The 20,540-nt window shown below is 41.6% G+C and overlaps 1 protein-coding gene across 3 annotated transcripts in view; it reads right to left on the bottom strand.

Annotated features, from left to right (window-relative positions):
• ROBO3 (roundabout guidance receptor 3) overlaps window positions 1–20,540 on the bottom strand; it is a 441,954-nt gene that overhangs the window by 8,171 nt on the left and 413,243 nt on the right. For 2 of the 3 annotated variants that reach the window (XM_073603233.1, XM_073603234.1), the window contains exons 14-26: window positions 18,113–18,329; window positions 16,235–16,359; window positions 15,562–15,733; window positions 14,870–15,055; window positions 14,757–14,780; window positions 13,708–13,750; window positions 11,939–12,087; window positions 8,958–9,233; window positions 8,412–8,550; window positions 7,880–8,104; window positions 6,766–6,932; window positions 5,314–5,418; window positions 720–893 (exon numbers count right to left, since the gene is read on the bottom strand). In XM_073603233.1, the coding sequence (XP_073459334.1) occupies window positions 720–893; window positions 5,314–5,418; window positions 6,766–6,932; window positions 7,880–8,104; window positions 8,412–8,550; window positions 8,958–9,233; window positions 11,939–12,087; window positions 13,708–13,750; window positions 14,757–14,780; window positions 14,870–15,055; window positions 15,562–15,733; window positions 16,235–16,359; window positions 18,113–18,329 (2,002 nt within the window). The remainder of the gene's footprint in view (window positions 1–719; window positions 894–5,313; window positions 5,419–6,765; window positions 6,933–7,879; window positions 8,105–8,411; window positions 8,551–8,957; window positions 9,234–11,938; window positions 12,088–13,707; window positions 13,751–14,756; window positions 14,781–14,869; window positions 15,056–15,561; window positions 15,734–16,234; window positions 16,360–18,112; window positions 18,330–20,540) is intronic. The other variant, XM_073603235.1, reaches the window with a different exon arrangement.

The raw sequence follows: 20,540 nt of genomic DNA, 5'->3' as shown, positions 1-20,540 counted from the left end.
CTCTGATATGGCCAGACAGTTACATTGTGACAGGAAGATGCAAAGGCTGACGGACCTTGTAGTTTTCCTATTCACAGAATACTGTTAATGGATGATGTGGCCGGGTGGGTGGAGCCCCACACGGCCACGTTTTTTGCAGATTGTGACAGCTAGTGGGGGGGGGGGGGGGTGCGTGCATCTGTAACATGTTAGACCCCAAATATGGGTCTAACACGTTACAGAAGGTGAACCAAACAAGGGTCCCCTTGCTTACCCAAGCGCATGTTTATCTCTTTACCAATCAGCTACCACTTTACTGCCTCCCAGGTGAGGTGCTTCTCAGCACATCCCTACCTCCCTCTCCTCCACCCTCCACTGCCAATCACTGGCAGGCCCAGGCCCCCCTGCTGACATAGTGGGGTTTGGTACAGGAGTACAGCCCCCCTACAGTTACAATACATACAAGATTTTGATGACAATAACACACATGGTATGGATATGTCCATGCTAGATAAGAATGTAAATATGTTGTGTAGTCTAATGTTCTGTGTAAACTGCCATTTTAGAGGTAGCAAATTGACAGCTGCTGTTTTTCATCTATAAGATTACTGACCATTAAGTCAGATGGGTGTTGGATATCATCTTCCCCTGCTATACTAGCATATATATAACTGATATGAACAGAATGCATTCAAATCTGATGGATATCTCCATCTTATATAAGCCTGACAATGGTATACCTTCTCTGTGGTGCAGCGGGTGAGTTGCAGCTCCTCTCTGCTGCCCTGCGACTCCTCTTCTCTCCATGGAGGACGTAGTGCTTGTGTCTCTCTCCAACGATGATGCTGAACACTCCATGCGGGGCGAGCACAGCTCTTCATCAGCAGGAGGGGGCTCTGGTGGAGGTGGGAGATCTACGGGAGAGAAAAAAAAGCATTTTAGCACTTAGATGGACGGAATGGGTGAAATACATTGTCGTGTTCCAAGTGGTGATTTTACAGCCCTTTAGCTGAAATGGATCTACAGGTTCCCATCCAGCATGTGGAACCTACAGGTCCTCATCAGTGCTAAATTAATGCAGATTGACATTTGAAACCTATAAAAGTGACAGCAGAAAAAGACAAAGTGGTCCATTGAGTCTGTCTCTTTTTACCTGTTCCAAGCATCAGCTACTCTATCAGTAAAATAATACTTTCTAAAGGTTAGTTTTGAACTTTTCTCTGGCTAGTTTGAAGACATGTTCTTGATCATCATTTCATATTGAAAATACTGCCCTCCTGAACCCTATTTATAGCTGAATACCAGGTATGAAATTTTTTTGCATAGCCATATTGGTCCAGCTTGGACCAATGTAAAGCCTGGTACACCCCACTAGTTTTTTTTTGTTCAACCCCCTCACAACTCCGGTTGGAGCTGCTCTACTAACAATCTGACATTCATGCAGCAATCTCCCCTGCTGAGCTGTTGTGTTCTGACGCCGCCCCCCCCCCCCAGAACACTCCGGTCATCGCTCTGCAGCCGTTGTCTGAGAGCGCTGAGCGGGAGCTGGTTGGCTGCTGGTTTTCCAGCATGCTTGTCCAACAGAAGCTGGCCAAACGACTGGCTTCTGTCAGGACTGGCTGCCATACATGCCATACACATGGGCCAAATGTTGGCTGTTTTTAATTGAAATGGCCGATGTTGCCTGACATTCGGCCCGTGTGTACTAGGCTTTAGTACAGTGCCTTGCAAAAGTATTCACCCCCCTTGGCTTTTTACCTATTTTGTTACATTACAGCCTTTGGTTCAATGTTTTTTTTAATCTGAATTATATGTGATGGATCAGAACACAATAGTCTAAGTTAGTGAAGTAAAATTAGAAAAATATATAAATAAAACTATTTTTCAGAAATAAAAAACTGATAATTGGCATGTGCGTATGTATTCACCCCCTTTGTTATGAAGCTCATAAAAAGCTCTGGTACAACCAATTACCTTCAGAAGTCACATAATTAGTGAAATGATGTCCACCTGTGTGCAATCTAAGTGTCACATGATCTGTCATTACATATACACCCCTTTTTGAAAGGCCCCAGAGGCTGCAACACCTAAGCAAGAGGCACCACTAACCAAACACTGCCATGAAGACCAAGGAACTCTCCAAACAAGTAAGAGACAATGTTGTTGAGACGTACAAGTCGGGGTTAGGTTATAAAAAAAAAAATATCAAAATCTTTGATGATCCCTAGGAGCACCATCAAATCTATCATACGCAAATGGAAAGAACATGGCACAACAGCAAACCTGCCAAGAGACGGCCGCACACCAAAACTCATGGACCGGGCAAGGAGGGCATTAATCAGAGAGGCAGCACAGAGACCTAAGGTAACCCTGGAGGAGCTGCAGAGTTCCACAGCAGAGACTGGAGTATCTGTACATAGGACAATAAGCCGTACGCTCCATAGAGTTGGGCTTTATAGCAGAGTGGCCAGAAGAAAGCCATTACTTTCAGCAAGAAACAAAATGGCACATTTTAAAGTTTGCGAAAAGGCATGTGGGAGACTCCCAAAATGTTTGGAGGAAGGTGCTCTGGTCTGATGAGTCTAAAATTGAACTTTTTAGCCATCAAAGAAAGCGCTATGTCTGGCGCAAACCCAACACATCGCATCACCCAAAGAACACCATCCCCACAGTGAAACATGGTGGTGGCAGCATCATGCTGTGGGGATGTTTTTCAGCAGTCGGGACTGGGAAAGTGGTCAGAGTTGAGGGAAAGATGGATGGTGCTAAATACAGGGATATTCTTGAGCAAAACCTGTACCACTCTGTGTGTGATTTGAGGCTAGAACAGAGGTTCACCTTCCAGCAGGACAATGACCCCAAACACACTGCTAAAGCAACACTTGAGTGGTTTAAGGGGAAATATGTAAATGTGTTGGAATGGCCTAGTCAAAGCGCCCAGACCTCAATCCAATAGAAAATCTGTGATCAGACTTAAAGCGGAGTTCCGCTTTACAAAAAAAAAAAAAAAAACAAAAAAAAACAAAACTCAACAGCTACAAATACTGCAGCTGCTGAGTTTGAATAAATCGGACACTTACCTGTCCCAGGGTCCAGCCATGCGGGGAACGAAGCCCTGCTCCTCACCCCCTCCTCTCTGCGGCGCTGGCATTGTCACTGCGGGCGCCGGGCTGTGGCTTCACAGCCGGGCACACACCATGCATGCGCTGTGACTGGCCGGGCAATCATCTGGGACCTGTGACGTGTCCCAGATGATGGCCAAGAGGGTGGAGGGGAGAGGTTAACTTGCTCCCGGCGCCGCGAGGAAGTGGGAGCTGGAACCCTCTAAAATGAAGGTTTCCGCTCCCCCCCAAAAAATGACATGTCAAATGTGGCATGTCAGGGGGTCACCTTCCCTTAAAGTGGAAGTTCCATTTTTGGGTGGAACTCCGCTTTAAAGATTGCTGTTCACAAGCGCCCACCATCCAGCTTGAAGGAGCTGGAGCAGTTTTGCAAGGAGGAATGGGCAAAAACCTCAGTGGTAAGATGTGGCAAGCTCATAGAGACTTATCCAAAGTGACTTGGAGCTGTGATAGCCGCAAAAGGTGGCTCTACAAAGTATTGACTTTAGGGGGGGTGAATAGTTATGCACGTTGACTTTTTCTGTTATTTTGTCCTATTTGTTGTTTGCTTCACAATAAAAAAAAAAAAATCTTCAAAGTTGTGGGCATGTTCTGTAAATTAAATGATGCAAATCCTCAAACAATCCATGTTAATTCCAAGTTGTGAGGCAACAAAACCCGAAAAATGCCAAGGGGGGTGAATACGTTTGCAAGGCACTGTATATGAGTGACCACTGTGAGAGTTGGAAATGACTGTTGTAGTCACTGCTACTACAGTAATCACAGCTTTTTTTTTTTTTTTCAGTCCAGTGCAAAGCAGCTGCATATTGAACACAGGGGTCACTCATTTGGCACAGAATGCTTTACATTTTTATCAATGAATGCAAGACTTTTTTGATTGGACGAGGTGGATCAAAGAACGCTTTGAATTCTTGAGAAAAATGCAGGGTGTTCTGTGAATGGTGCTTGTGGCAAGTGTGTGACCCAGTTCACTATGCAGCAGGGCAGCCGCTTGGCATGGAAACCAGAAGTCCATTACAGTGATTTCCAGCTTCCATGGTCACAGCATATACATACTTACATTAGTGCAGACTGGGCCAATATAACTAAGTAAAAGAATCCATACCTGGAATTCATCTTTAAAGATTTCAGTCATGTCCCTCCCTTTTCCCTTTTTCCCCAAAACTGTATATATTAAGTTCCTGCAGTCTGTCTTGATAGTTTATCCTTCAGATCTGTCACAGTTTTTCTTGCCCATCTCTGAACTCATTCTATCTTATCAACTGCTCTATGACATAAATAAACCTGTTTCCAGAAAGAGAAAACTTTTTCGCAATAAAATTGCAATTCAGCTCCATATTTCACACAAAGCACCTGTCCTCTTCTCTGACTCATCTGCCTCTGAATTCCCTGAATTCTCATAACTCTGGGAAATTCGATCCATTGAGAGGTGTGCGGCCACTACTTACTGTCAGATGTAACTGATATAGCAGATACAGTTACAAGTAGGTTTTAATTATGTCTTTTCCCCCCAGAGGTGATGAGAGGCTGTTAGATTCTGACAGTTCTGTAAATTTTATTTGCTGGAAGATCTATGCTTGATTTTATATGGCAATCGCACCTGGCTTAATAAAATTATTATCTGCTTGCTGAAAATGATTGATAACATGTGCCATGCTGCAAAAGCTTCTGGTGGTTATCATCCTACAATATTGCAATTACTATTGTAAATCCAGTCGAGTTCAGAAATATTTAAAGTGACATAAACACTTTCCCTCCATCAGGGCTTAAATGTTAACTCTCCAAACATGTTGTATTATTTTTCTACTAAATATCCAATAAAATTTATACCACCTTGGACTTTGTGTATGGCATCTCAAAACTGCTTCTAGAGTTGGACTTTGCTCAGAACCACCCCACCTTAGCTGGTGGTCTTCAATATGTGTGAACAACCTTACAGAAGTGAGTCAGCTTGATCAATGAGATAACCTTCTACAACAATACAAGACCTAGCTCTGTCTGTGTTCTTAAAGGAGTCTCTGAAAATAAGAGTCAGCTGTGCAACAAGGGTCCTGGCAGAGTCCCAGAGGTTGCACCTTAACCCTTCTAGCCCAGTAATTCCATCCTGACCAGTTCCTTACAATAACTGTTCTGAGATGCCACCCGGGACTGTTAACTGGCCTTCAGAAAGAAGCCCCAGGGATTTGAACTGTAACTGGCCCTCAAAACCAACCTCCTTGCTTCGCCTCCCTTCGATAGTTGCCGGATTTCGCCTTCTTCTTGGCTTTGGATTTCTGTCCAGGCGGAGTGCCAAGATTGTCTCCTGAGAGCAGCTTTCCTGTAAGCAGACCATGAACACGTCATCAAGATTAAGGGAGCACTCTGCTACGTTCTATCTGCAGTGGCACTGGTAGTTAATGCTCAGTATATTGGGCACTGTCTTCCAATGTATAAGAAAACCAATGCTGTGATTTGTAGAACATTGAATATACTGTCAGCAAGCCTACTCCAAATCTGCTTATAGGTAAAGCAGGGGTCTCAAACTGGTGGCCCTCCAGCTGTTGTGAAACTACAAAACCCATGAGGTCTTACAAGGCTAATAGTTACAAGCATGACTTCTTCAGGCAAGGGCATTATGGGACTTGTAGTTCCGCAGCAGCTGGAGGGCCACCAGTTTGAGACCCCTGAGGTAAAGCAACCAATATGGGACTTGGAATTGAGTGCAGCAGCTGTAGGACCCATTCAAATCTAAACTTGTGTGTGTGTGTGTGTGTTTGTATGTGACATCAGGGACATTGGCATATGTTGCAAATGCATCTTAGGGCTGTGCCTGTTTATTTCCAATGGTCCCCCAATGTGCATCCACACATGCATCAAAACATATGACCCCATGTATCACAATGCAGACACCTGTGCTGCATGGTGTTAGAATAAAATTGTTGGGCAGTTTTGTATATACATCGAGGTCCTACTGGAAATTTTTGGTGCTGCAATACTTATCTGTGTTTTAGGAAATACGTGCGAAGGGGCCCTTAGAGATCTTAAAAAATACAAACTGCACAGGAAGGACATGGAGGCATGCATCTTCTTCTAACACTGGCATATCTATGCAGTCCTCTGTTTTTATTAACATGTAAGAAAACCGTTTTAATTAGGTTCCCTTTGCTGCCTAGCAGGGCTGTATGCTGGGGAAAGTTCATGGCTATTTGGCTGCATCCAATTCTGCTGACTAGACTAAAGACAAACGCCAATATTTTGTTCCATAAAGACGGAACGAGACAGATGATATTTAAATATTGAGGGACATGACATTTTAAAAAAAAAGGCATTTCTCCCAAAATGCTACAGAAAAGCCTCATGTCCTAAAAAATAAATTAAGTTTAAATCCAACTCGCCATTTGTTTAATAGGGTAAAGAGCAAAGTGACCTATAGCAGCCAATCAAAAGTCATCTTCCATTAAACAGATTTCTGGTTTAAGGTCACTGTGTGTGTTTGCACTTTCTGCTGCCTTATTTAGACATTTTCCGTTGAAACTTATTCTGAGGCAGGAATGGCAATTACAAAAGTTTTTAGATAAATAAAGATTTTATTGTAGTTATATAACCACGGACTGTCAAATATTGAGAATTATAACATATAATGTTGGCAGTCACTTGGTCAGATTTGTATTAGTCCAGTTCTCACCTGTGCTTGGCAGATCCATATTCTCTGCACTGACAGTTGGATTTTGGCTAAGGTTCCGTCTGTGGCCATGCCGCGGTGTCTCTCCACCTATATGGAGAGCAGGATTGGACTGTGTCAGGGGAGGGCTGGGAGCTCTTGGAACTGGTACCGATCCAGATGGCATTCTCCTAAAAGGATATAGAGAAACCTTTAATGTGTATAAAAACAGTACATCTTTACAATACATAGTTATGGGAGGCACAGTGGTGTAGTGGTTAGCACTTTCGCAGTAAAAAGGTTTGCTGGTTCGAATCCCGACCACGACACCACCTGCCTGGAGTTTGCATGTTCTCCCTGTGCCTGTGTGGGTTTCCTCCGGGTGCTCCAAAGAGATGTTGGTAGGTTAATTGGATCATGTCTAAATTGACCATAGTATGTATGAATGTTAGTTAGGGACCTTAGATTGTAAGCTCCTTGAGGGTAGGGACTGATGTAAATGTATAATATATACTGTATGTAAAGTGCTGCGTAAATTGACAGCGCTATGTAAGTACCTGAAATAAATAATAATACATACACATTTCCCTATGGTTTTTCTCCTTAAAAGTATAGAAAATACTTGTTGATGTGTCAGAGATCCAGTGAGCACCCAACTTCCTATTACAGTTGACAACGCTGCCTCTGCTGCACTAAAATCCCATCCTATGTTGTCAGTCCCACCCAGTTCTCTACTGGTGGACTATAGGACACCGTTCCATTATGTTAGGGAGATAAGGAAAGGGAAGGTGTTCGGCTGTAAAGATGCCTCTGCTCCACTCTTCAAAAACCTTTCTCTGTGTTTAAAGAGAAAAACATGGGGAAATACGTATGTATTGTAGAGATGTACGAAGTATATATTTTTTTCCATTTTCCACAGACATACACTATAAATTATTAGATATTTAGGATTAGGGTCAGAAAAGCCCAATAATGGACAATAGTTCACATTTAACAGCTGGGTATGTTGGGATTCTAATCTGGGATAGGGGAGCATTTGGGCAATTGTTGAGTGTGCTGGGATTCTGACCTGGCATAGGGTAGCATTTGGGTATGTTGGAGATCTGATGTTGGATGGGGCAACAGTTGGGATTCTGACCTGGGATGGGGTGGAAGTTCAATTTGCTGGAGTCGCGGAATTTCCTCTGAATCGTACATCTCATCTTGCGGTGATGGGGTGAGGGTAGCTGTGGACTGTTGTCCATAGGACTGAGCTGGAGACGAGGCATCACCACGAGGAGGGGGAGGAGGACAATCTTCTGGAATATTCTCCATCAGATACGTCCTCTCCGGCAATGGAGGACACCACTCTTCTGTTTCCGAACTAAAACAACAGAAATTTTTATCTGTCAGGAAATTCTGAGATTTATGCAAATTCCTAAAGCATAATGAACAATCACTTAACCGAAACGGCTTTTGCTAATAGGATTATAGGGGATGTAAATTTGTGGCTTCGTTGGGAGCACCTGGAGGGATCTTGTTGTTGTATATTAAGGAAATGAACCAGTTCAGACCCACAATTTACAAACAACAGCTTGCAGAGTGAGAGCCATTATAAACACACAAGATGGCTGCCAGGAGTTCCCTGGCTCAGCGCACTCTGAACAGATGAGGTTCGGGGAAGAGCTTACTTCATTTCCACGTCTGAGTCTTCCTCTTGGAAATGGTTCAGCTCATTGGCAGGAGGTGGAGGAGGCAGAATCTCTGTCCAATTCAGAGATGGCGTTTTCACTGGTTTCCCCACAGACTTCTGTTTATTTCCTTTTGAAGCTGGAAAAATAAATAGGATTGTCCGTTATAGTTTATAGTGAGGGTCTTTATATTTTATTTAATTCACAAGTTTTTGCAATACCCTAGGATTCCTTTTATTACTTCTTTTCTTATAAAATACTCTGCTGAATGACTCTGCTCTTTCCTATAACTTTCCTCTCCTAAAATACTCTGCACTGCTGGAGGACTCTGCTCCTTCCTCTATCCAACTCTCCTCTGCTGAAATACTCTCTTAGCTTGTTGCTCCCTTGTATGTTCGCTCATTACTAACACACTCTGCATTGAGGCACTAGATTTTAGGAGGCTGACAAGCAAAACAGCCAATCCCATCCACAATATGACCGCATTAATGGTGTATATATGGCACATACACCTTCAGTAACTTTCTAACACATCCATATATGTACCGTTTTCTGCCTTGCTGCGATCAGGCTGAGCGTACAGTATGCCGGAGGTGCCAGCCTGGACATTCCATGCATTGTCCTCTGACTCAGGTGAATGCAGATTCTGCCCGCCATAGGGTACAACAGGTGTGGTTGCATAGGGTGTGGTCTGCTGTGAGAAAGCTCCATTGAATGTCCTCATGTCATCGCTGGTTGGGTCTATAGTGCTGTAGATGGGCCCGTCCGAGACTCCTGTGCCAAATTTCTCCGTCTGAGCAATGTAGTTGGAGATCCCTGCATCTGCAAAAACCAAACTCAGGTTTTTATCTGTATACCAACCCTGTAAGATTCACCCTGATTACATTTCCCTGCTCCGACCGCTTCATTTGGTCCAAACATGTCAATATCCTATATCCTATTTCTGCGAATATAAAATTTACAGAAATAGGTAGAGCGTTGTATGAAACGTATCATTCTGATAAGTTTCGTATGATGCTCTACCTATTCCTTTAATGCCATTCTGGTTGACATTAGGGAAAAATTGGAAACATGCTCCATATGGTCTGTGTCCAGGCTGCATAACTTTTGGCTTTTTTAACCACTTGACATCCGGAGGACGTCATATGACGTCCTCGACTTTCGGGGCTTATATCTGAATGATGTCTGAGGCTACAGACATCATTCAGATACCGGCATTTTCAGCCGGCGATTCCGTACACCATAAGAATGATCATAGCGGCTGTTCCGCCGCTTGATCGTTCTTACGGGCGGCGGGAGGGGACGTCCCCCCCCTCCCGCCGCCCTCCGGTGCTACTACCGACTCACCTCAGCGATCGGTGAGTCGGATAGCGGATCCGCCGGCGCCGGATGTTCACCATAGAGATTTCCGGCGGACCAGATGGTCGCCGGAGTCTCTATGATCGTTCGGAGGCCGGGCGCGATGTTATGACGTCACGCCCGGCCTCTGCATTCAAAAAAACGGCGCCGCTTCAGCTGTGAAGCGGCGATCGTTTTATTTTTTTTTTTGATTTTAGGCTTCCCAGCCTAGAGGTGAGATGTGGGGTCTTATTGACCCCATATCTCACTGTAAAGAGGACTGATCGTCTCATATTCCTATTACAAGGGATGTTTACATTCCTTGTAATAGGAATAAAAGTGATCAAAAAAAAAAAAATTTTTTTAAAGTGTAAAAATAAAAATTTTTAAGTAAAATTAACAATAAAAAAAAAAAAAAAAATTTTTAAAGCGCCCCTGTCCCCGTGAGCTCGCACGCAGAAGCGAACGCATACGTAAGTCCCGCCCACATATGAAAACGGTGTTCAAACCACACATGTGAGGTATCGCCGCGAACGTTAGAGCGAGAGCAATAATTTTGGCCCTAGACCTCCTCTGTAACTCAAAACATGTAACCAGTAAAAAATGTTAAAGCGTCGCCTATGGGGATTTTTAAGTACCAAAGTTTGGCGCCATTCCACGAGCGTGTGCAATTTTGAAGCGTGACATGTTAGGTATCTATTTACTCGGCGTAACTTCATCTTTCACACAATGCAAAAAAATTTGGCTAACTTTGCTGTTTTGTTTTTTTTTAAAGCATGAAACTGTTTTTTTTTCAAAAAAAACGCGTTTGAAAAATTGCTGCGCAAATACCGTGCAAGATAAAAAGTTGCAATGACCGCCATTGTATTCTCTAGGGTCTCTGCTAAAAAAACATATATAATGTTTGGGGGTTCTATCTAATTTTATAGCAAAGAAATGATGATTTTTGACATGTAGGAGCGAAGTGTCAGAAATGGCCTGGATGTGAAGTGGTTAAATACTAGACCTAATAATGGATATACAAATGCGTGTGCCTCTGAAATCTCTATACTCCTCGGCCCCATCTCCATACCTAAGAAGGGTCTACTCTTGATTCTTTCTCCTGGCTGCTGAAAACATGATCCCATAACCACAGTGGAAGTCCACTACTGTCCCAACAATGGAGTGGATTGCTTCCATGGAGAAAACAACCAAATAGAATGATCAATACAAAACCTATATTATCATTTAGAGTGCCTTCTTGACCACCCCTTGAAGACCTTACAACACTAAGCAATTTCTGGAATTTTTAGTAGTGTGTCGCCCCAACCTGGATACCCAAAATTTACCACCCTATTTCTGATCCCGAATGCACTTCCCCTTTTTTCCCAACATTGCTTCCCTTATATTTCCTAACCTCACACGTCGACAAAAGGTCACCCTAAGTACTCACGATCGCTTAGGCTCCTATTCAACGTTTTTCAGGGTCTACACGAACAGACCAAGTTTGCATATTTTTTTTATTGTAAAAATGTGCATTTCAAAAAACACTCTAATAATCAGTCCCTGCTGTTCAGTACTTTCTTGTAATCTGATTGTCAATTAACCAGCAATGTGTCAGTTTATGGATTTCTTCCTTCAATGATTATATTAATAAAGTTTTATTTTAAAAAATGGCCAGCATTTGGCAATGCAGGCCAAAATCATTCTTCATGTTTATGACCCTGAATGTGACAGTTTTTCTATTATTTGAGGACTATTTCTTTTTTTGGCATTTGTGGCAGAATGTCATCTTTTTTTCTCTAGATCTCTGAGATATTTCTGCTTGGGGTTAAAAGAATACTCTGCACTGTAATTCTGATTCTCTCAGTAAAGCTCCTTCAGGGTGCAAAATATGATACAAAAACTGCCATAAACGGTCTTGAGAGAAGTCTAATTTTCGGGGGCCCGAGGCCTATTCCCAGCTCATCACAGATGGTTATAGGTCATTAGTTCTCGGATGTGACCGCAAGCAGGCCAGCATTTTGGCCATTTGTTATAAACTGCTTGGAATTTGATCAGTTGGCTTTTACTATTTAAAAAAAAATATCTGTTTCTAGTTGTTTGAGGGCAATGCTCTATATTTAGAATTAATAGAGATATTTTATTGTGATGAATTAGATCCCATTTAATCAGCAGACACACTCCAAAATAAATATTGAATCTCTTACCATTGTAGTATCTCTCTGATGGATTGTGGGCTCCTGGGCAGCAGCTGACTGCTGCCTCCTTTGGCTTGCCATTTCTCAGAAGGTTGGTGGCAGGCCACGAATCTGCCAGCCAAGGATAATTAGAAGCACTGGTGGCCAACAAGCCTGGTCTGAAGAAAAACAGACTTGGATTATAATGACTGCAAGCAACCATGACCCAACCTTATTGTGCTGTATGTATATTTGGCTACTTCCTGACCTCTGAAAGGTCACATTCCTAAGGCTTGTACTAAAATGCCCTAAGGGAGCAATCACTGGAGGACATGTCATACATATATCCTGCCCCACAGCAAAGTAACACTAAATGGGAGTAATGAGGTTGATTATATATTACAGCTTGAATCATACATTCCTCTGAACTGCAACAAAATAACCCCCAACTACATCCTAAAGCGGACCTTCCATGCCAACCCAAAAGGTCCAATTTTTTTGCCAGCCCCCGGGCCCTCACAAAAGGCTAAATCCATCTTAAAAATAAATAAATTAACCTCTTTTTAAAGAAAAAACATGTGCATGTATTATTTTTGCAAAGCATTGCAAACATGATCAGTAAATGGTGGGTGTGATGCCAGGCTCCTGCTGACTCTTCCTCCAGCTCTATGCCTGGTACAGAGGTATGGATTTTCAATTGGAGTGCTAGATGAAATATCAATAGACTGTGGTGCTCATTCACAGGTTTATGGGTGATGTTATGTGCCTCCCGGCAGAGCTTGAAGCTTTAAAGCCTGCGAGAATGCATTTTGAGCTCCTAGCTCTGCTGGGGGGGGGGGGGTTGGTCAGAGGGCTAGAAAAAAAAGGTAACCTTCTTTTTCCATAAAGATCTGTTTTAATTGGGCATTAGGAGTGAAAATGTGTCTCAAGATCAGTGCTAAATCGGTTGCAGACCTGTGCAATACTGTATCAGTTGGCTACAATATAATAATATATATAAAAAAATATAAATATATATATATATATTTTTTTACTTTGCTTAATAAATGTACCCTAGTGTTTGTTCCTGAAGTCAGTGTTACCTGGCACTCAGTAAGGGACAGATAGCAAGCAAAGTACCAAGTAATTTAGATGAAAATCAAGGCTGCCTGTCAATTATCAAAATCAATGAGCATTTTTATATTTATTTGGGACCAGCTGAAATCTTGGGCACCTAAATGAGACAGATTTGCACAAAGTCTATGCAACAGTTTATAAGTGCATATGCGACCCTTTGCCCCTGCAAACCTGGGCAGCCAACTATAGACCGATTCACAAAAATATCTAACTGAACTGGCACTGAAGCTGGGACAGATTTTTTCTCTGAACCTACACACAATGAGGAAGTGGTCAGGGTCAGGTCTCATTCTGTTGCAGTGCTATGCTAGAGCAACCGAGGGGGGAATTAATAAATGAAGCGGCTTAAATGTTATCTCACAACTCCTACTTAGCTTTGTCTTGCAGTGCGACAGAGCTAATAAATGCCCCCCATAATGTGGTCATTGCTTGTAAAATACACCTCTGTATTATTTACCCTAACATCCCCCACACTAAGGATTGTTGGAATGGCTATATATGCAGCACAGGTGATGGATGTACATCCGGAGTGGGGTGTATTCCACATTTGAAGTGTACAATCAGCAGTTACAGCAGTGGACTGCACAAAGCACTTTTGCAATGAAGAAAGTGAACAGTTTGTGATGATTCAAATACACGCTGTCACCCATGTGTGATGTGCTGCAGATGTGACTTCCTCTTACCTGGCTGTGATGTGACTGGAGCCCTCGGTGTGGGGAAAGGACACTGTCAAAGCAATCGTGAGATGTTAGTGTATGTCTGGGCAAATTTAAAAAAAAAACAAACCAAAAAAAAGTACATCTCCTCAATGCATGCAGATTTCCCTATAAGGACCCTGCAAGTACAGAAAAATACCTGTTGCTCTTTTCTAGAAATGCACTCAGAAATCTTTGCTGTGGGTGACAACACAGTGCCTTTTCTAGACTAAAATTGTGAGAAATGTGGTCAAGTTCAGCCCCCGTTCTGGGAATTTGGACACTTCCTCTTCATCAGGACCAATGTACTATGTGACATCAAGATTGACTGGGCTCAGCAGGATAATGCTGATATTTATACAGTATATACATATATTTATATATACAACATACAAAATCAGGCTTTGGGCAATATCATTAGCTTAAACTTGTGTAAGTGCTTGCTGATGCAATTGACCTGATTCTGTGTATATATAAATATCAACAACATTCTATTAAGTCCAGTCAACCTTGAAGCCCTGATGAAGGGGTAGTATCCAAATCCCCGAAACACGTTGTCCTTTTCCCCCTTACTGTTTTCTACAAATTTGGATGTTCCTCAGGAACCCCCCCTACCCCCCCCCCACACACACACACACACACACACACACACACACACACACACACACACACACACACACACACACACACACACACACACACACTGTCGTGGGAGAGTTTTTGGTATATGTGAGTAGCATCACTGAAGTCAATAAGTTTAACTAATAAAACAACAGTCTTTTTCACCATATTGGCTATCAAAAAATGGAGACCCTGCACCCCTTATGTATCCCAAGCACTGAAGTTCTGGCAAAATCTACAGGTATTTTTCTGCACTTAGTTAACAAATATGAAAAATTGCTTTCAAATGGTATATTTAACAGATATAAAGCAAACAAATAAGAGCTGTTGGTTGTTATGGGTTTACATATACATTAATAGGTGACCTGCACAGTGAGAGCGGAGCATACAAGATTTAGGAATAAGTAGACAATTACCTGCAGGGGTGTAGGCAAAGGAGGCTGGGGAAACAAAGAGAACAATGCATTAGAACCATCAGTCCAAAGCTAGTCATTGACCTGGCAGCTGGATGTACTGGAGCGTTTCTTACCCGTGTAATGGCTAAGCTCCTTCCTCTTCTTCCTGCGGCAGTATATCCAGACACTAAAGCACATCAGGATTACCCAGCATGCTCCTCCGATACCCGCAATGAAGGCTGGCTGTTTCACCACATCGGTGATCTGCTCTGTTAGGGTGAGGCTGTCACCGTTTATGGGTACGTGATCCGATGATGGTTCTGGGCAGAATGGAAATAATGGTGAAGAAGACAGAAACAATACATATAAGGCACTTGGAGTTGTATTCCAAGTAGGATACTAAATTGTGAGCATGCAGGTAATAGACTCTTTTCTTAAAGGATAATTCCACCCTAGAGTAAAAATTCTTCTTTGAGTTGTTTATGAGCACAGTTCAGAATTGCAGTTCTTGGCAATCTCAACATGGAGATCCACTTGCTTTAGGGTACACCCCTACCTCCAAATGGCTTACTAACTTATTCTGGCAGAACAAACTGTTGAAGGCGCAACCACTGGAATTCAACAATAACTGAACAGGAAATGGATATATTTATCAGCTTGAATCAGAACACAAGAGAGAGAATCGAAGATCTGCAGCTGAAACCACAGGGGCAAATAAAACTATCCCACCCATAACAAACCTTTCCAAGTTGGGTGAAGTTATTTTCAAAATAAATAGCTTTAGTAAATCTTGATCATGCAGCTCTGTCTAAAGTCAGACACTTACTAATCTGGATAGTGATTGGCTGGCTTTTAACCCCAAAACCAGCGCTGGTTGCTGCAGCCACTTCAACGTGGTACAGAATTCCTGGGACGAGTCCTCGGATGAAGGCAGTGTGCATGGTTCCATCCACTGTCCTGTTTATGTGGTACCGGGATTCATTTCCTAATACCCAGATCTGGGGAGGATAAAATACCTTAAATTGTCAATGCTAAAATTGCTCTTTACAGTACAACCATATTTCATCCACAAAAGGAACATCACATGGAAAACAGCTAATTGGTTAATATGTGCCTTGGTCATAAAAATGGCAGCTGTTATGCAGTTTCTATGAGCAACAAAATGTTCGCCTCCTGTTCTTACAAAGGTCCAATGCTCTGTGCATATAAAGTATGTTATATGGCCAAACATTTGTGAACACCTGACTATCACAACTATATGATCTAGTTGGCCATCTCGATACAAAACCATGGGTATTTAATATGGAGTTGGCCTCTTCTCTTTGTGGGTATAACAGTCTCCACTCTTCTGAGAAGGCTTTCAGTCAAAAGAGAATTTGTGAGGTCAGGCACTGACGTTGGATGAGAAGACTTTGCTCATAATTGGTTTCCTATTCATTACCAAATAGGGTTGAGGTCTTCTGTTTCAAAGTTAGAGAATCCCATATGAGCAAACTCACCCGGTAATCTTGGATGATCCCATTCTGATGCTCCACAGGAGGTGGTTCCCATGTGATGCTGATGTTGGTGCTGTTGCTGGTACCGACAGTCACCACAGCGATAGACTGAGGAGGTGCACTGGGAACTGTATAAAGAACACAACTTTTTCAGAACCAAACTATGACCTGCTACATCCTTTTGTGAAAGGTCCCAAGTAGGAACCGGTGAGGAATCGAGCATGTAGATGAAGCAACAAAATGTATTGAACAAGGTGTCTTTTTTTTTTTTGGTGCCATGAAATAATTGGTGTTCAGTATCATTTTTTGAATTTCCTATCCACTAAACATTCCCTTGAATCCCTGATATTTTGAGAACAGAAAAACGTGAAACATTTTAACAATGTAAACATTAATATGATCGATTACAGACCCTATGTCCTCTTACCTGCCCTTCAAGTTTAGATATTTCAACAAACTTTTTCCTCAATAACATTTTTTGATTTTTGCAAGTGAAGCCTAACAAACTAAGCCACATTTACCCTCATATTTTGTGTTTATACTCTTCTCCGTATTGTTTGCTACAAATGTTCCCCCAGCATCATATTGCAGCCGGAACTGACATTTTCCCTTCTATGAGGAGCTTATCCAACTAGTTCACATTTTTCTTTAGTTAAAAAAACATTGCAGAGCGCATACTGTGATGTCACTCGGCTGTATGGGCCTTTTCCTTCTCCTGTAGACTAGATAATAGTTTGGAGGAATGGCGAGATTTTTTTATAATGAAGTCAGAACATTCCTGGAGGGAAAGCTCACACTATATCGTAGGAGGAAAAGATACTACAGACAGCTGAACCTGCAATTATACGTTCAACAGTAAGCGGTGTTTGCACTGATAAAATGTTATGATTGGCAAACTCATGCTGGTAATCTGATGGTTCATACACAAACACTCATTGTATGAATGAAGGAAGCTGGGATTCAGTATAGAATGAGATTACATAAAATGTCCAGGCATGGAGTAAACTGATAACTGTAAAATATTGCAAAGACCTACAGCGGGTCCAACTTGAGTGGAAATTTAGTTTCTTATTCTACAATAATTAGCACATTCTCAATTATCTTAGCCCATATGTTTGAAAATTTTAGGCCTTATGACCCAGAAATTAGAGAGAACTCTGACCATGTTGCACAATGCTAATGTGTATAACCAGCCAAAACTAAGTCTTAGAAAAGCTATGGTCAACTTGATGTTGGGTGGCCTCAAGCATGGCCCCTGGACATCACCAAAAGGCTACACTAGTATTCAGTGAGTGTAATGCTATAGGAAGCTCTCAGACTGTAGACCTGCAAAAAATATGGTCTAAGACTGCAGAAATACTACCTACAAGAAAGGGTTGGAGATTGCAGACATGAAGGAGAGAGACAATAAAACCTTCATTCAGAAATCTTTCCAAAATACAGTACCAACATGCCACTATGAATACTGCAAAATCAATTAACTTTATGGGCCTGCATTGATAGGCTATTGTTTACTTGAGACAGGTTTTGAATGCCCATACAAGTTTATGTAAATTTAAAACCAGCCTAAAGTAGGTAATATGCACCTAGCAATGCATTCTGAAAGATTTTAAACAAATGCCATCGCCACAAGCCCAAAGCTCGTCAACAGGGGTCCTTGATATGGCCCATTTGAATGCTACCACCATTGTTAGACCATCCCCCACACTGCTCTACTCCTAACATTCCTCTAGAGATTTTTTCACAGTAGGAGAGGAAACAGATAACTACAATCCATTCTTATCTCTACACAAGTGCCTCTGAGTAATCTGCACTTCAGGCTGTTGTCACCTCCTTCACAACCAGCTGCCACCATTTCCATAGTACTTCCCTCCCCCTTACCTTCCTCAGGTGTGCGAACCAGCAGGACGTCACTGTCCATTCCCTGAAACTCATCAAAATAGGGCCGTATCTTTATTTCGTACTCCGTCCCACGTTTCAGGTCCACCAGGACCGCCGACCTCTCGGTAGGGGACTTGACATCTTGGACAACCCAAACGCTGGATTTGGGGCGGTACATGACCCGGTAACCTTGTATGAACTGAGCTTGACGGTCCACCTGCAACAAAGAAGTGCACACATTAGCACGCACAACATTACAGAGTAACAGAAAAGTTTATTATAGATGCAGAACATTTTCAGGATTAAAACTTACAGAATCAACACTTTCAAAATGTTTCATCAACTGTAATATAAAAAAAAAAAGTCTTATTTTTAAACTATGCAGGTCAATCCAGATTCATGAGGGTGGCACCTCTGGTAAAGCATTTTGCTGGAGAATTGAAGACATAAATTGCTGCAGGGAAAATTATTTATATGAGTCTGATAAGAAGGTGAAGGGGGCATTGACTCTTCAGTTGACATTAGATTTGGGTGGAGTGGAGTTTGCTAGTCAGGCCCCATTAAGACCTGTGAGTTGCAGTAGGACTAGTTTTAGAACAATGCATGGTAACAAATGCTCCTCACTGTGGTGCCATTCGCGTTTCTGCACAGCACAATGATGGTACACTTTCCAATGCAGTGCTTTGGGGGAAAAAGATTTAAAAAGTAGAAAGTAATTTTTGTCCTTGAGTTGAGATGCAGCCCAATAAAAATGAACAGGCCACATTAACACGCAATGCATATTGTGAATGCGGTCATCAAAGAAAACCTGTCCTGACGGGAATACATTTCTTGCTTTTTTTTTATTCTGGCTGCCTTGTGGCTTTGGAATGATCACTAAGTGGAGCCATATCCATTTGAAGACAATGACTCAAAGCACTGAAACTGAAGCCACTGAATAGTCATGACACCTGGGAGACAGGAATTTTCAGGAAAGAGGAGATTGTAGACTTCTCTCATTTATAGTTTTCTTCCAGGGTCCATATGCATTGCATTAACACATGGGCATAAAACAAGCATTTTTTAATGCGTTAAACATGTTGCATTAATGCATTCCTTTGGAAGGGCTAGCAACACACCAAAATGCCCAAAAACATATATGCTATTGGCGACACAGGGCACCACAATGCACAGTTGTGGTACACTCCAATGTTGTCTGTTGGTTTATCATTCAACATATCATTTTGGAAAAAAATGGGCCCTTTTATGAAAAAAAGTGATTTATCTTTCCGATAAAAAAGCTAATTTATCACGTTATCCCTTACAGTAAAAAATGTCTGAAAAATGCAAATGGTAAACTACATATTTTTTTTAAATCAAGCAAAAGAAAAATCTATGCTGGAGTTGCAGATTTCTTATGAATTGACCAATTTATTTCTGAAAATAGCCAGCCAGCGTTTTCCGCGAAGAAGCCAAAATTAAAAATGTGCCGGAGAATATCTTCCTATGACACGCCGCGCTCTGCAATATAGCAGTGACACCTCGCTGCGGATAACGGCAAGTCATTAAGTACTTTTTCTCGTTAATTGATTTAGTTTACACATAAGGACGCCGCGGTTCCAGCAATAAAATCTACAAGCGCCCGCTGGTAACAAAATGATAGTTAATGCTCCAAGACTTCCACTTAATACGGCATTAAACGGGACGGACTCCCAAGTCATATTAAATAAAACAATATCTTTTATAAACTTCATGCTGGTAGAACTCGGGGAAAAGACAGGATTAAATAGCTGTTCGGTTTCATACGTCTCCTTGGATAACCTTCTCCCCCTCCACCACCGCGGCACCCAGAGAGACAAAGCCGGTAATTGTATGAACACTTTACACTACATTTACCTCTCCGATAATCTCATGCAATATAAATCACCCTTCAGATTATTAAAACAGAGACATATTGCTCCATTACATTTATTTTTCAATTTAACATGTTCACATTCCCCCTTCACATAGAAAGCGGACCCCCTGGGGTATCAACGGCATCAACATTTTACATTAAAAGAATTAGGAACTTTTTTTTTCAAAATTTTCAAACATAAATTATGAAAAAAAATCAAGGTTCATAAACTGTTACACAATATGCAAAACCTTTAACATTTTTGTTTATCATCAGGTATGTGGGTTGGCATCTCTAATAAAGTTTTTTTTTTTAAGAAGCAAGAAAATAAAAAAAAATTCATACAAATAAAAAAAAATATAAAATAAAATTCAACAAACGACTAATACCAATAAAACAGATAACAAATAGAAAATATGTAGAACATAAAATATACATTAAATAAAATAAAAAATAAATGAATAAAATAAGTCAAATAATAAAATCATAAATAAATTCAATTTAAATAAAAACAAACAAATAGAGAGAAGTGCGGATTTTAGTGATGTAACTATA

Source organism: Aquarana catesbeiana, linkage group LG10 (assembly GCF_042186555.1).
Source record: "Aquarana catesbeiana isolate 2022-GZ linkage group LG10, ASM4218655v1, whole genome shotgun sequence".
NCBI classification, from domain to species: Eukaryota; Metazoa; Chordata; class Amphibia; order Anura; family Ranidae; genus Aquarana; species Aquarana catesbeiana.
Note: the sequence above shows the minus strand (reverse complement) of the source record. Positions and strands in the feature narration are given on the sequence as shown.